This window comes from Cetorhinus maximus, chromosome 23 (assembly GCF_964194155.1).
Source record: "Cetorhinus maximus chromosome 23, sCetMax3.hap1.1, whole genome shotgun sequence".
Taxonomy (NCBI): Eukaryota; Metazoa; Chordata; class Chondrichthyes; order Lamniformes; family Cetorhinidae; genus Cetorhinus; species Cetorhinus maximus.
In genome coordinates, this window is record NC_135901.1 from 40,007,342 (window position 1) to 40,020,854 (window position 13,513).

Here is a 13,513-nt window from a genome sequence, read left to right on the forward strand (position 1 = left end):
GCATACCAAGTCTTTACTTGCACCAAATCTCGTTCATGCAACAACCCTGTGCTCACTGAGTTAAATAGGTTGCTGGTTAAGCAGAACCCCAATGTTCAAATTCTCAACCTTGTTCTGAAATCCTTCAGTGTCACGACCCTCACTATCTCTATAATATCCTCCAACCTACATCCCTCCCAGATATTTGGGCTAATCTAGTTCTGGCCTATTGAGCATCCCTGATTTAATTGACCCACCATTGATGACCGTGCCTTCAGATGTCCAAGCCATAAGCTCTGGAATTCCGTCCTTTCACCTTTCTGACTCTCTCTCATCCTTTAAGACTCTTCTTATAACTTACCTTATGACCAAGCTTTTGATAATCTGCCCTGATGTCTCCTTATGTGCCTCAATACTAAATATTGCACAATAATATTCCTGTGAACTACATTGGAAGGTTTTATTTTACCCAGGGTGCTAAATAAATACAAGTTGTCGTTAATTTGGACATATATCATTACTGAGTGAAAATCCTTTAACACCTTACCAAACAGCATCGTGGGAGCACCTCACCACAATGACTGCAGCCGTTCAGGAATAAGGTCCACCAACACCTGATCAACACACAACTGGGATAAAGGCAAAATACTGTGGATGCTGGAAATCTGAAACAAAAACAAAAAACGCTGGAAAAACTCAGCAGGTCTGGCTGCATCTGTGAAGAGAAAGACTGAGTTAACGTTTCGAGTCCGTATGACTCTTCAGAGTTGTTGGGGGATGGAGGTGTAGAGGGATTGGATGGTCTGAGGGCTCTCCGCTTCTTCCTTGAACAGAGGCCCGAACAACCCCCATCCACCACTACTCTCCTCCGTCTGGCTGAACTAGTTCTCTCACTGAACAATTTCTCCTTAAACTTGGCTCACTTCCTCCAAATAAAAGGTATGGCTACGGGTACCCGCATGGGCCCCAGTTATGCCTGTCCCTTTGGGGTATGTGCAACATTCCTTGTTCCAGTATTACTCAGGCCCCCTCCTACAACTCTTTTTTTGGTACATCGATGACAGTTTTGGTGCTGCTTCATGCTCTTGTCCGGACCTGGAAATTTTTTTTTTATCAATTTTGCTTCCAATTTCCACCCCTCCATCACTTGCACGTGGTCCATCACTGACACTTCCCTTCCTTTCCTTGACTTCTCTGTCTCAATTTCTGGTGATAGACTGTTCACCAATATCCATTACAAGTGCACCGACTCCCACAGCTACCTTAATTACAGCTCCTCACACCCTGCTTCCTGTAAGGACTCCATCCCATTCTCTCAGTTCCTTTGCCTCCATCATATCTGATCCAATGATGCCATTTTGCAAAACCATTCCTCTGACATGTATTCCTTCCATAACCGGGTTTTCCCACCCAGGGTGGTTGACAGGACCCTCAACTGTATCTGACCCATTTCCCATGCCTCTGCCCTCATGCCTTCCTCTCCCTCTCAGAACCATGATAGGGTCCTCCTTGACCTCACTTTTCACCCTACCAGCCTCCGCATTCAAAGGAATACTCTCCGCCAACTCCAGCATGATGCTACCACCAAACACCTTCCCTTCACCCCCCTGTCAGCATTGCATAGGGACTGTTCCCTCCGGGAGACACTGGTCCACACCGCCATCACCCCCTACACCTCAACGCCCCCTCCCACGGCACCTTCCCATGCAACCACAGAAGGTGCAACACCTGCCCCTTTACTTCCCCCCTCCTCACTGTCCAAGGGCCCAAACACTCCTTTCAAGTGAAGCAACACTTCACTTGCACTTCCCTCAATTTAGTCTACTGCATTCCTTGCTCCCAATGCGGTTTCCTCTAGATTGGAGAGACCAAACGCAGACGGGTGACCTCTTTGCGGAACACCTTCAGTCTGTCCGCAAGCAAGACCCAGACCTCCCTGTCGCTTGCCATTTCAACACTCCACCTTGCTCTCATGCCCACATCTCCATCCTTGGCTTGCTGCAATGTTCCAGTGAAGCTCAACATAAACTGGAGGAACAGCAGCTCACCTTCCGATTATGCACTTTACAGCCTTCCAGACTTAATATTGAGTTCAATAACTTCAGATCATGAACTCACTCCTCCCTCCCCACCCATTTTTGATCCACCTTTTTTCTATATTCATTTTTATTTTTCAATTTAATTTTTTCCCCACTTATTTACATTATTATTATTTTTTAAATTTACTTCAATTTTTATTCATTGTTTTATCCCTAGCTTTCAGACTATTTTCGATTTTTTTCCACACTACCATCCCCTCCCCCCCACCACCCCACCCCCACTCGGACCATCTTTCACTTTGCAGAGTGCTTACCCTAGTCCAGCCATTATCATATTCTACATTCCACTCTTAATGTCACCATTAGCACCTCCTTTAGCCAGTGCCACCACTGTTAACAACTCTTGACCTTTTGCTTATGACATCTTTGCAATCTCTCCCTTACCTCCACCTATCACTGGCCTTCTATCTGTTTCACCTGTTCCACTCACCACCCCTCCCCTTAAACAGTACATATTTAACCACGTTTCTACTTCCCTTTAGCTCTGAAGACTCATACGGAAACGTTAACTCTGCCTTTCTCTCCACAGATGCTATCAGACCTGCTGAGTTTTTCAAGCACTTTTTGCATTTGTAACAGACAACTGGGGGTTAACAATATCTGCTGGTCTTGTTAGTGACACCCAAATACCAAGAATGGAGTTAACAAAAAATCTTCGATACAAATTCACGACAGAAATACTTGTTACTAGAACAATACTCTTAAGTTGAATGGATAGTGTCCGTTTAGCAAACTGATCTCACCCAGAATCTACCTCCCTTGCCTGTCTCACACTGGAAATTGCTGAGCCCGACTGGGTTCCAAAGTCCTCGGGCTCAGCAATTTCCCAGCAGTCTTTTGATTTTATCTGTGTTTCAAGACTCGGTTCTATAAAACAGTAAAACGAAAGCAAAACTGCAATGTTGGATCTGAAATTAAAATGTAAAATGCTTTAAATATCCAGCAGGTCAGGCAGAAAAAAACGATTAAGAAACCGAGAAAGGGGCTCAGGTCACTGACCTGCCTTCAGACTGAACGAAAACTCTCAGTGAAAGCCGTTGACAAATGGCGGTCAATGTTCCCACAATGTTCTGTGCTCCAGAAACCGCTCGATTGTCTATTTTTCTAATCCAAGGTCGCTCGTCGTAATCTGCAGGTGGCAACAATGGCTCAGTGAGAGCCAGGGAGGTGTGGAACTGCAGCAAAATACAGGAAGACAAACAGATTTGCAGACTACACAGATAAACGGAAAATGGATAAAAATAACTGTCTCGCATCCAGAACCACCGGGACCTGCAGCCTGGAACTGGGAGTGGGAGAAGCGGGAAGAATGAGGAGAAACAATATAATCTAACACTCACAGCAACCTCCAATCCACCTCCATTCCCGGGATAGTGAGACAGAGTTTAGAAACACTTACCAAAACGATTCCAGTAAAACATCCACGAGGAAAGGGGGAGCAGTGACTGTGCCTGCTCTGATATAGCCCCAGACCTGTCACTCAAACCCCCAACTCCGCCCAGTTCACAGCTCAACCTACCAGCTTGCAGCTTCCTGCACCTTGACCCCGCCCTGTCCAGGTATGGACAGTCCAAGGTGAGTCCTTTGTGTCACCAGGGGAGTGGGGGAGGGGTGGCCTCCCGCCCTGTGCTGTGTCCCAAATGGATTCTTCCTCCCCTCCCCCAGGGCCCACTAAACACTGCATGTAGACGGCTGATGGCCGTTCGGGAACCTCAATGACCTGTGCGGGTACATTATGCTGCGCCCTCCCTCAATTCACTGTGTGAACCAATTGATTTTCATTTTTTTGCTACCGCTTCGCGTAAACATCATCTTTCATACAAATCTTGCTTCAGACTTGTTTAATCTTGGTTAATTGCTGGGCTATGGGGCAAAGGCAGGGCCGTAGCTTGAGGTAAATTGTCCCTTCAGTGGGCCAACACAGACAGGACGGGCCGAATGGCCTCCTTCTGTGCTGCGATAATTCTATGAATCTCTGATGTGTCTTTATCCCGCTGCTCCATCCCCAGTGATTTCGATCTTCTGGGGCACTTTACAGCCTTAAGGAATCAAAATTGAGTTCAACAATTTTCTATCGTTATCTCTGCCCTCATTTTGCTTCTTGTTTCTTTGTGTCTTTGTTCCCTTTCTCATTCCGCTTTTTATTTTCTTTACATTCAGACGGTTGCGAAAGTGCCATCCACACCTCATCTAGGCACATCTTTTGTGTTTTTACTTGTCCCATTCCCACTCCCTTTGACCTTGCGTCATGAAACCTTTTGTCAGTTAATCTCTCCCGCCCTGCAGCCTTTTAGAGACCTATCCTTCTGTTCTTCCCTCGCACTTTCTCCCTCTTCTCCCCCTTCCCCCGGTCTCCCCCCCCCCACCCCTCCCCCCCCCACCATTTCCCCACCCTTCCCCCCCTTTTCCCGCCTCTTCCCCTCCCTCTTCCCTCCCTCTTCCCTCCCAAAGTTGATTTATTTGACCCATATCACAGCGTGAAATTCCCACCATTATGTGGGCGGCCTTTTTGTTTCCTGTCACTCAGTCAACTTCGTACCCATGCTGCCTCCGCCCCGTGGGCTTTAACTTTGCTGACAAGCCTGTTACTTGGCACCTTATCAAACCCCTTTTAGAAGTTCATGTGCACATCTACCGTACTACTCACATCATCCTACTCTGTTAACTCATCAAAGAACTCAAGCAAGTCCATTCAACCCGATTTGCTTTAAGAAATCCGTGCTGGCCTTTCTTAATTCATCTACATTTGTCCAAAAGTCTGTTAATTTTGCCCTGAATAACCACTTATAAACCCTTTCCCACACTGAGGTTAAACTGACTCATCTGTCGGTGTTGGGCTGATCTTTCCATTTAAGATTAATAAGGATTTAATATTCGTGCCAGGGAGTGTGAGGAAAACCAGGGAAGTGATGAAATTGTAACCACATTTACAGGCACTGATGACTGATAAATAGCTCAATAATTAATCACAGATCAAGAAATAAATTACAAATAAGAAATGAATGTATGAATTACTTTGTTAATCAGCATAATCAGTCACGGTGTCGGCTTTGTACAAAATGGAAATATTGTGGAGACTTAAAATCTGAGATAAAAATCAGTAAAAGCTGGAAACTCTCAGCAGGTCTGGAAGAATCTGTGGAGAGAGAAACAGAATTAACGTTTCAGGTCTGTGAGCAAGTGAAAGGTGGGAGGTGGGAAGAAAAACACAAGGAAGGGTCTGTGAAAGGCTACAGGGCTGGAGAGATCAACTGACAGAAGTTCTCATGATGCGAGATCAAAGGGAGTGGTAATGGGACAAGTAAAATACAAAAGATGTGTCTCTACGAGGTGTGAATGGCACGTTAGCAATCGTCTGAATGTAAAGTAAAGAAAATAAAGAGCACAATGAGAGAGGAAAACAGAGAAACAAAATGGGGCCAGAGATTAGGACATAAAATTGTTGAACTTCAGGAGTAAAGAGTCCCCTTTTCACTTTGTAATAAACGATTAAATTTCCAACTAACCCCATTCGGGTCTGTTGTGCATAAATAGAAGAATCTGGAGAAGTGGTGAAATCTGGAGAATAGTAGCTGCATTTTGAGTTCTGGCTTTTAACACAATAATCGTTCCTTGTGTGTGGGGCAAAGAGTTTCAGATTTATGACAGTCAGTTAAGGCGAGTTTGAAGCTAAATCCTGAAATTCTTAAGATTTAACTAAAGCCAGAAAAACAGAAAGCTGCTGATAGTTAAATGGGACGGGGCGGTGATGGGGGGAGCTGTCCGGAGGAAATCTGACACACACTGCACAGGGTGAGCATGGGAAAGTCGGGGAATTACTTGGTTATACAGGGAGCCAGAGACAATAGCAGAAGCCGGGAATCACTGGCAATGGAGCAGCGGGATAAAGACACCTCAGAAGATAATAGAATGGTTACAGCATAGTAGAAGGCCGCTCGGCCCGTCGTGTCGAAATTATCCCCAAAAAGGAAATATTTACCGAGTGCCACCTCCCTGCCTTTGTTCATTTGCCCTGCAATTAAACAAGTTTTAAACAAGACTTGTATGATAGAAGATGTTTACTTGAAAGTGTGGCAGAATAATAGAACAACAGCTGTTCACAGAGTGAATCGTGAGTTGGGTGCAGGTCAGTGAAGATCCCCAAGGTCCACCAGCCGTCTGCATGCAGTGTTTAGAATGCCCTGGGGGAGGAGAGGAAGCATGCATTTGAGACACAGCACAAGGCGGGAGGTCACCCCTCCCCCACTCCCCTGGTTACACAAATGACTCACCTTGGATTGTCACACCCTGGGCAGGGCGGGGTCAAGGTGCAGGAAGCTGCAAGCTCGTAGGTTGAGCTGTGAACGGGGCGGAGTTTGGGGTTTGAGTGACTGATCTGGGGCTATATCAGAGCAGGCACAGTCACTGATCCCCCTTTCCTCGTGGATGCTTTACTGGAATCGTGTTGGTGAGTGTTTCTGAACTCTGTCTCACTATCCCGGGAATTAAGGTGTTTTGGAGGTTGCTATGAGTGTTAGATGACAATGTTTCTCCTCATTCTTCCTGCTTCTCCCACACCCAGTTTCAGGAAGCAGGTTCAGGTGATTCTGGATGGCTTGAAGTTTCGGTCCTGGAGTGGGTGCGCAAGCGCAGAAGCGCGGCTTATTGTTCTGTAATAATGGCGGGGAATCCTACCCAGGATGCTCCGGAAGGTCGAATACGGTCTATCTCCATTAGCAGGGACACAATCCGCCCTCATCCCACTATTTCTAATCTAATTTTCAATTTATCCGTGTAGTCTGAAAACCTTTTATGTCTTCCTATATTTTTCTGCAGTTCTTCACCTCCTTAACTCTCTGCGCCATTGTTGCCACCTGCACATTGCGACAACCGATCTTCAATGGGAAAATGAACAACTTTCCGATCGAGCTGTTTCTGGGGCGCATGACATTGTTCACAGCCGTTACTTTGCGGCTGTCGCTAAGAGTTTTCATGCAATCTGAAGGCCGTTCTTCATCTGTTTCTCAATCGAGTGATGCCGCCTGACCTGCTAGATATTTAAAGTATTTTATCCCTTAATTTCAGACCCAGCTTTGGTGAGTTTTGCTTTCGTTTTATTGCTTTTTTTGGAACCGAGTCTAGAAACACAGACAGACCAATTCGGAGCCGGTTTGAATTTGGGTGGGTGTTGGATGGGGGTCTTTATTTCTTGCATCAGTTTGAGCTGGAGTGTATTTCAACCCGAGGATTTTGGAACACAGTCGGGCCCAGCAATTTCCAACGTGAGACTGTCAAGGGAGGTAGATTCTGGGGGAGATCAGGTTCTAAACGGACACTATCCATTCATTTAAGAACATTGTTTTAGTAAATATTCCTACGGTGCCTTTTCATCCGAGATTTTTTTTTGCCAGCTCCATTCTTGGTATTTGGGTGTTACTAAGAAGACCAGCAGATATTGTCAATCCCCAGTTGTGTGTTGGTCAGGTGTTGGTGGGCCTTCTTCCTGAACCGCTGCAGCCACTGTGGTGAAGGTGTGTTGGGTAAGGAGTTACAGGATTTTCATTCAGTGATGATATATGTCCAAATCAAGAACAAGTTGTATTTATATAGCACGCTGGATATAATAAATATTCCAAAGTATTTCACAGGAATATTACATTCCTATAATTGAAACTGAGGCACATAAGGAGATGTCAGGGCAGATGATCAGAAGCTTGGTCAAAGAGGTAGGTCAAATCAAGAGTCTTAAAGGATGAGAGAGGCAGAGACGTCTAAGGAGTGAATTCCAGAGCTTATGGCCTGGGCAGCTGAAGGCACGGCCGCCAATGGTGGGTCAATTAAAATCAGGGATGCTCAATAGGCCTGAACTGGATGACCCCCAGATATCTGAGAGGGATGGAGGATATTACTGAGATAGTGAGGGGCTAGGTCATTGATGGAATTTGAACACTTAAGGTGCTGCTTAACCAGGAGCCAATGTAGCGCAGTGAGAACAGGGGTGTTGGATGAACGAGACTTAGTGTGAGTAAGGACATGGGAAGCAGAGTTTAAAATGACCCCAACTTTATGTGGGCAGCTAGGAACAGTCCGGTTTAGAGGGAACAAAGGAATGGATGAGTTTCAGCAGAAGATGAGCGAAGGAGTGAGGTTAGGCAAAGCTACTGAGGTGGACAGAAACGGTCTTCCTGATCTGTAGTCAGAATCTCAGCTTGGGGTGAAATATGACACCAAGATTGTGAACAGTCTGGTTCAGCCTCAAAGTTGCAAAAGAGATGGATGGTATTGATGGTTAGGGAGTGCAGTTTGTAGTGGGGATATGTGATGATCCCAGCTGAGGTTACCCCTGGACAAGCCTGATCCCAGACTGGAACCCAGATTTATGGATCCTGACTTTTATTTGTTTGTATAGATACATGGAGAGTAGCTACTGAACAGAGGCACAGGGGTTAGCTGATGAACTTTTAGCAGCAGAATAAAACATTTATTCAACAAGAAAAGATGAACTATATTACAATACTCCTTCACTCACACCTATACCTTTACAGATATATACAGATTTGTAAGGATAACTCAAGTCACAAAAGCTATCTTATACTTTAATGTACACAGTAAATACCTTGTCCATATAAACCTATAGCACCGTGTAGTTAGACACACCACACTCTGACCTCAAGTGACAGATGTCACCTCAATCAGATGCTATGGATCTATCCTCAACTCCTCCCAGACGCTTGTCTCACCGTGAGCCAACCAGTCTCACTGAATTCCATCCTACACAAGAGAGTTTCCAATCTCCACTCTCCAAAACCTCGCCTTGGAATCTGCTCCCAAACCGACGTTTTCTCTCAGACACCATCCACAAGGGTTCACCTCCAGGGTTTCGAACTCTCCTTCCAATGTTCCTCCTCCCTGGGTAACCACATGCATTCAAGTTGTTTTCCATGCACTCTCTCTCACCAACTCAGCCGTCAACAGTACACCACTGCTTCACATGCCCATAGCAAAGAATTACAGACCTTCAGCTGTCTCTTTGAACCTTCTTGCTTCTTGCAAATTGTTCTCATTTTAAACCTGAAGCTTGGAGCCTTTCCCTCTGTCCCTCACTCTTAACTTCACGTAACAGGATGTTTTCCCAGGTTCCTGTCCATCCTTTGCCTGCAAGATCTCCTTAGGTCTTCCCCTTTTCCACTCTCCTGGCTTTTTAGGGGTTTTCATTAGTTTGGAACTTCTATCTGTCCCCTTTGCTCCAGTCTCTCTGGCAGCAACTTCAAAACCAGCTGAACTCCAACAGGTTCCAAATAAAACTGCTGCCTTTCTTCTTCTGTGTGTGTGTCTGAGGGAGGAACCTGCCTATCTGTACACCCGCCTCCCTCCCCCCACCCCAAGTGCTAAGCAACAGCACTGTTGTTTCTACTCTTGCGTATTTATTTTTACTTTATAGGGAGTGTAAACGTCTCATTAGAAATGCAAGCAGTCTTTTAAAATGAAACTAAAATATTTGACCTTTCTTAACACGCAGATACAGAAAAACAAATCAAACCTAAACTTTAAAGCTAAGACTCATTCCTAATACCCACAAATACAAAGATAAGATAATTAAACTATCTCTATTTCCCAACAGGACTGAAGGCAATGAATTAAGTCTTCCCAATATTTAAATGGACGAAATTTGTGTTCATCCAGGAGCAGATGTCAGACAGTCATGTCTATGTGTGACTTGGAGGGGAACTTGGAGGTGATGGTGTTCACGTACACCTGCTACCTTGGCCCTTCTAGCTAATGAAAGTTTGAGGGTTTGGGAGATTCTGTCAACGTTCTGGTAGAAATGTAGATATATAAAATCCCTCTTCTTCACCCCTTGCCTCTTTCATCTCCCTCTCTCTTTCCTCCATAGATGCTGGAGTTTTGTATTGATTCTGACCAGTTGGCAGGCTCCCTGTCCTGATGGGCATTAGTGAACTAGCTGGGTCCAGCAGCTTTGATGGTCAATTTTCCCTGTGCCGGCCCCACAAGTTACCAGATTCATTCAGCTCAATTTCACAACCTGCCTTTGTGTTTTTGTGGGTTCTCTCTCACTCCCTTTTTTTCTGTTTTGAATCAATTTCACAGGGGATTAGAAGGAGAGGATTTACAGTTGGGAAACTGAAACCAAACACCACACCAAGATCTCACAGAGTCGCCCAATTTATCGTAACCTGAATAACATCGGATTTTGAACATGGAAGGAAAAAGCACCGTTCACAGCGGGGAGAAACCGCACATCTGTTCTGTGTGTGGACGAGGCTTCAGCCGATTATCTGGTCTGTCGAGACACAAACGCAGTCACAATGGGGAGATATCGTGTAAATGTGGGGATTGTGGGAACGAATGCAATTTCCTGTCTAAGCTGGAAACTCATCAGCGCAGCCACACTGGAGAGAAACCATTCACCTGCTCTGAGTGTGGAAAGGGATTCACTCTGTCATCTGACCTGCTGAGACACTGGCGGGTTCACACTGGGGAGAGACCATTCACCTGCTCCGTGTGTGGGAAGGGATTCACTCTGTCATCTGATCTGCTGAGACACTGGCGGGTTCACACTGGGGAGAGACCATTCACCTGCTCCGTGTGTGGGAAGGGATTCACTAGGTCATCCAACTTACAAAGACACCACAGAAGTCACACTGGGGAAAGGCCATTCACCTGCTCTGAGTGTGGAAAGGGATTCACTCAGTCATCGAACCTGCGGACACATCAGCGAGTTCATTCTGACGAGAGACCTTTTAAATGTCCAGACTGTGGGAAGTGCTATAAAAGTTCCGGGGAGCTGATTCGTCATCAACGGGTTCACACTGATGAGAGGCCATTCAGGTGCTCTAAGTGTGGGGCTGGGTTCAGGAGGCCAGTGCACCTCACTGAACACCAGCGCACTCACACTGGGGAGAGGCCGTTCACCTGCTCAAAGTGTGGGAAACGATTCATTACCTCATCCCATTGGCTGAGACACCAGCGAGTTCACACAGGTGAGAGGCCGTTCACCTGCACAAACTGTGGGAAAGGATTCGCTACCTCAACCCACCTGCAGTCACACCAGCGAGTTCACACTGACAAGAGACCTTTTAAATGCCCAGACTGCAGGAAGTGCTATAAATGTTCTGGGGACCTGATGTCCCATCAACGTGTTCACACTGACGAGAGACCGTTCAGGTGTTCTCACTGTGGGACTGGGTTCAGGTGGCCATCTCAACTCATTGTACACCAGCGAGTTCACACCGGGGAGAGGCCGTTCACCTGCTCCAAGTGTGGGAAGGGATTCATTAACTCATCTAACCTGCTGAGACACCAGCGAGTTCACAAGTGACTACAGTGATTGGATTTTGCTGTTAATCACATCCAGGACTGAAGCTCATTGGGGTCTGTTTGTGCTGATGTTAATAAACCCCAGCCCAGTTATAAGTATTCTGGATGAAAGTCAAATAAATCAGGTTGTGTTAAACAGATCGAGTTGAGTCTTTTAACATCTCTAACACAAGCCAGTTCCTCTCCATTACCCACATCTTCAGCCGCATTGGCACCAGTTTTGTGTTCACCAGTTTCTTAACCTGATGCCCCCATTTATTTACATTTGAAACTTTAATTCCTGAAACTAAAAGTTATATTCCAAAACATATGAATTATATTCACTACAATTATTAAAATCACATAAATCAGCTTTGTGTTATACACATTGTGGCAAGTCTTTTTTTTATCTCAAAGACAAGTTCATTTCTTTTGAAGGGCTCTCCCTCTCCCTTGTTTCCTCCATCCTCACCCCCAACAACAAGTGTGAGAAACTCATGGAGCTTCTTTTTCACTAAGATTGAGACAATCTGATCAGCTGCCTCTGCTGCTTCCCTCCCTTCCACTAGCCCACAGGGTCAAACTTCCCCTTTGTCTGAGTCCTAACTCACAGCTTTGTCCATGCAGCCGCCACACACGCGCACAAACACACATATGAGTTAGTTCATACTGAAGAGAGAAAGGGTTCAAATGCTTAGATTGTACCAAGAACTTTAAAAGCCCGCATTCACTGATGGTTCACCAGTGCATTCTCTCCGGTTCCACTCCATTTATCTGCTCTCACTGCAGGATGAGGTTCAGGTGATTGTCCATCCTGCTGCAACACCAGAGAGTTCACACTGAGAAGAGGTCATTCACATGCTCTATGTGTGGGGAGGGATTCACTGATTCATCTAACCTGTTGGCACATCAGTGCTTTCACACCAATGGAAGATATTTTAAATGCCTGGATCGCAGGAAGTGTTATAAAAGATCCGTGGAGCTGATGTTCCATCAACAGTGACAAGAGACCGCTCGTGATTTCTCGCTGTGAGACTGGGTTCAGGCGATCATGTGAACTCAGGGTCCACCAGTGCACTGACACCAGGGAGAGACCATACACCTGCTCCGTGTATGTGAGAAGAGTTATCCCACCTCAATACACGTCAACTTCTTCACACTAATAAGGAATCTTTTCAAACTTCTGGCCATTTCTCAGAGCTTTCAAAGCAAATGTATCTGCTGACACACAAACACATTCACACTGGGGAGAGGCTGTTCACCCGCTCTGTGTGTGGGAAGAGATTCACTCAGTCGTCTCAGCTGCTGGCACATGAGTGACTGCTGAGGTTGGATTCTACTGTTGTTGCTGCTGTTACATCCAGGACTGAATTCTGCTGATGTTATTAACCCCTGTGACTGGCCTGGAGTTTGATATTCTGGAAATATGTCAAACAAATCAGCTTTCGTTTAACACATTGTTGTAGATTTCTGTCTTTCCCACCTGGGTGTTTAACATCACCTGGTTGGAGCTCAGAAAGGACAATCTGGATCATGGATCATACAGTAGGAACAGAACTTCAACCTGGACACAGTCCTTCAGGGTCACACTGAGAGGGACAAACGGCACTTTGGTCTTTCTCATCTCTCTTCACCGACAGCAAAGTCCCGTGTGGGTTAATCCTGAGGTGTGTAAGAAATGTGTCCCAGTCTCTCTCTTCCATGATTCAGAGCTCCTAGACACGGATCAGAAGGCTCCTTTCCAACTGTGTTTAGGGTCAGGAAGAACAACGGTGAATGCCGGAAATGAGCTGTCAAGTCAGAAATTTGTGTAAAACTGTGATCTGTTCCTGACTGAAAGTGAAAAGGCAGTTTTAAGTTGAAAAGATAAATTGGTAACCAAGGTTTACCACAGACTCACTTGACAGGTCAACTCAGGTTCAGCCCTCATGCCCTGAGATTTGTTACAGAACTCGCTGCTCTCTTGGTCCTCTGACCTCTGATCTCACTTCCTTTTGGTTTCCGGAACCATCAACAATCACTCACCAACATTACATTGTGAGATAGAGTTCAGGAGATGGGAGGAAGAAACAAATTGAGGCCATGAATCTGTGTTCGGAAATAAAATTAGATAAACACGATTACATGTTCACAGAATC

The 13,513-nt window shown here is 45.6% G+C and overlaps 3 protein-coding genes across 3 annotated transcripts in view; 2 read left to right on the top strand and 1 right to left on the bottom strand.

The window, feature by feature from the left end:
* Positions 1–13,513, top strand: part of LOC144698497 (uncharacterized) — a 757,701-nt gene that overhangs the window by 362,924 nt on the left and 381,264 nt on the right. The window lies entirely within an intron of this gene.
* LOC144697993 (uncharacterized) overlaps positions 1–13,513 on the bottom strand; it is a 90,014-nt gene that overhangs the window by 23,268 nt on the left and 53,233 nt on the right. The gene's annotated exons all lie outside the window — the stretch shown is intronic.
* Positions 10,182–11,534, top strand: LOC144697477 (uncharacterized). Its single transcript, XM_078569457.1, has one exon. It carries the CDS (start codon positions 10,276–10,278, stop codon positions 11,395–11,397), a length of 1,122 nt encoding a protein of 373 aa, XP_078425583.1. The 5' UTR covers positions 10,182–10,275; the 3' UTR covers positions 11,398–11,534.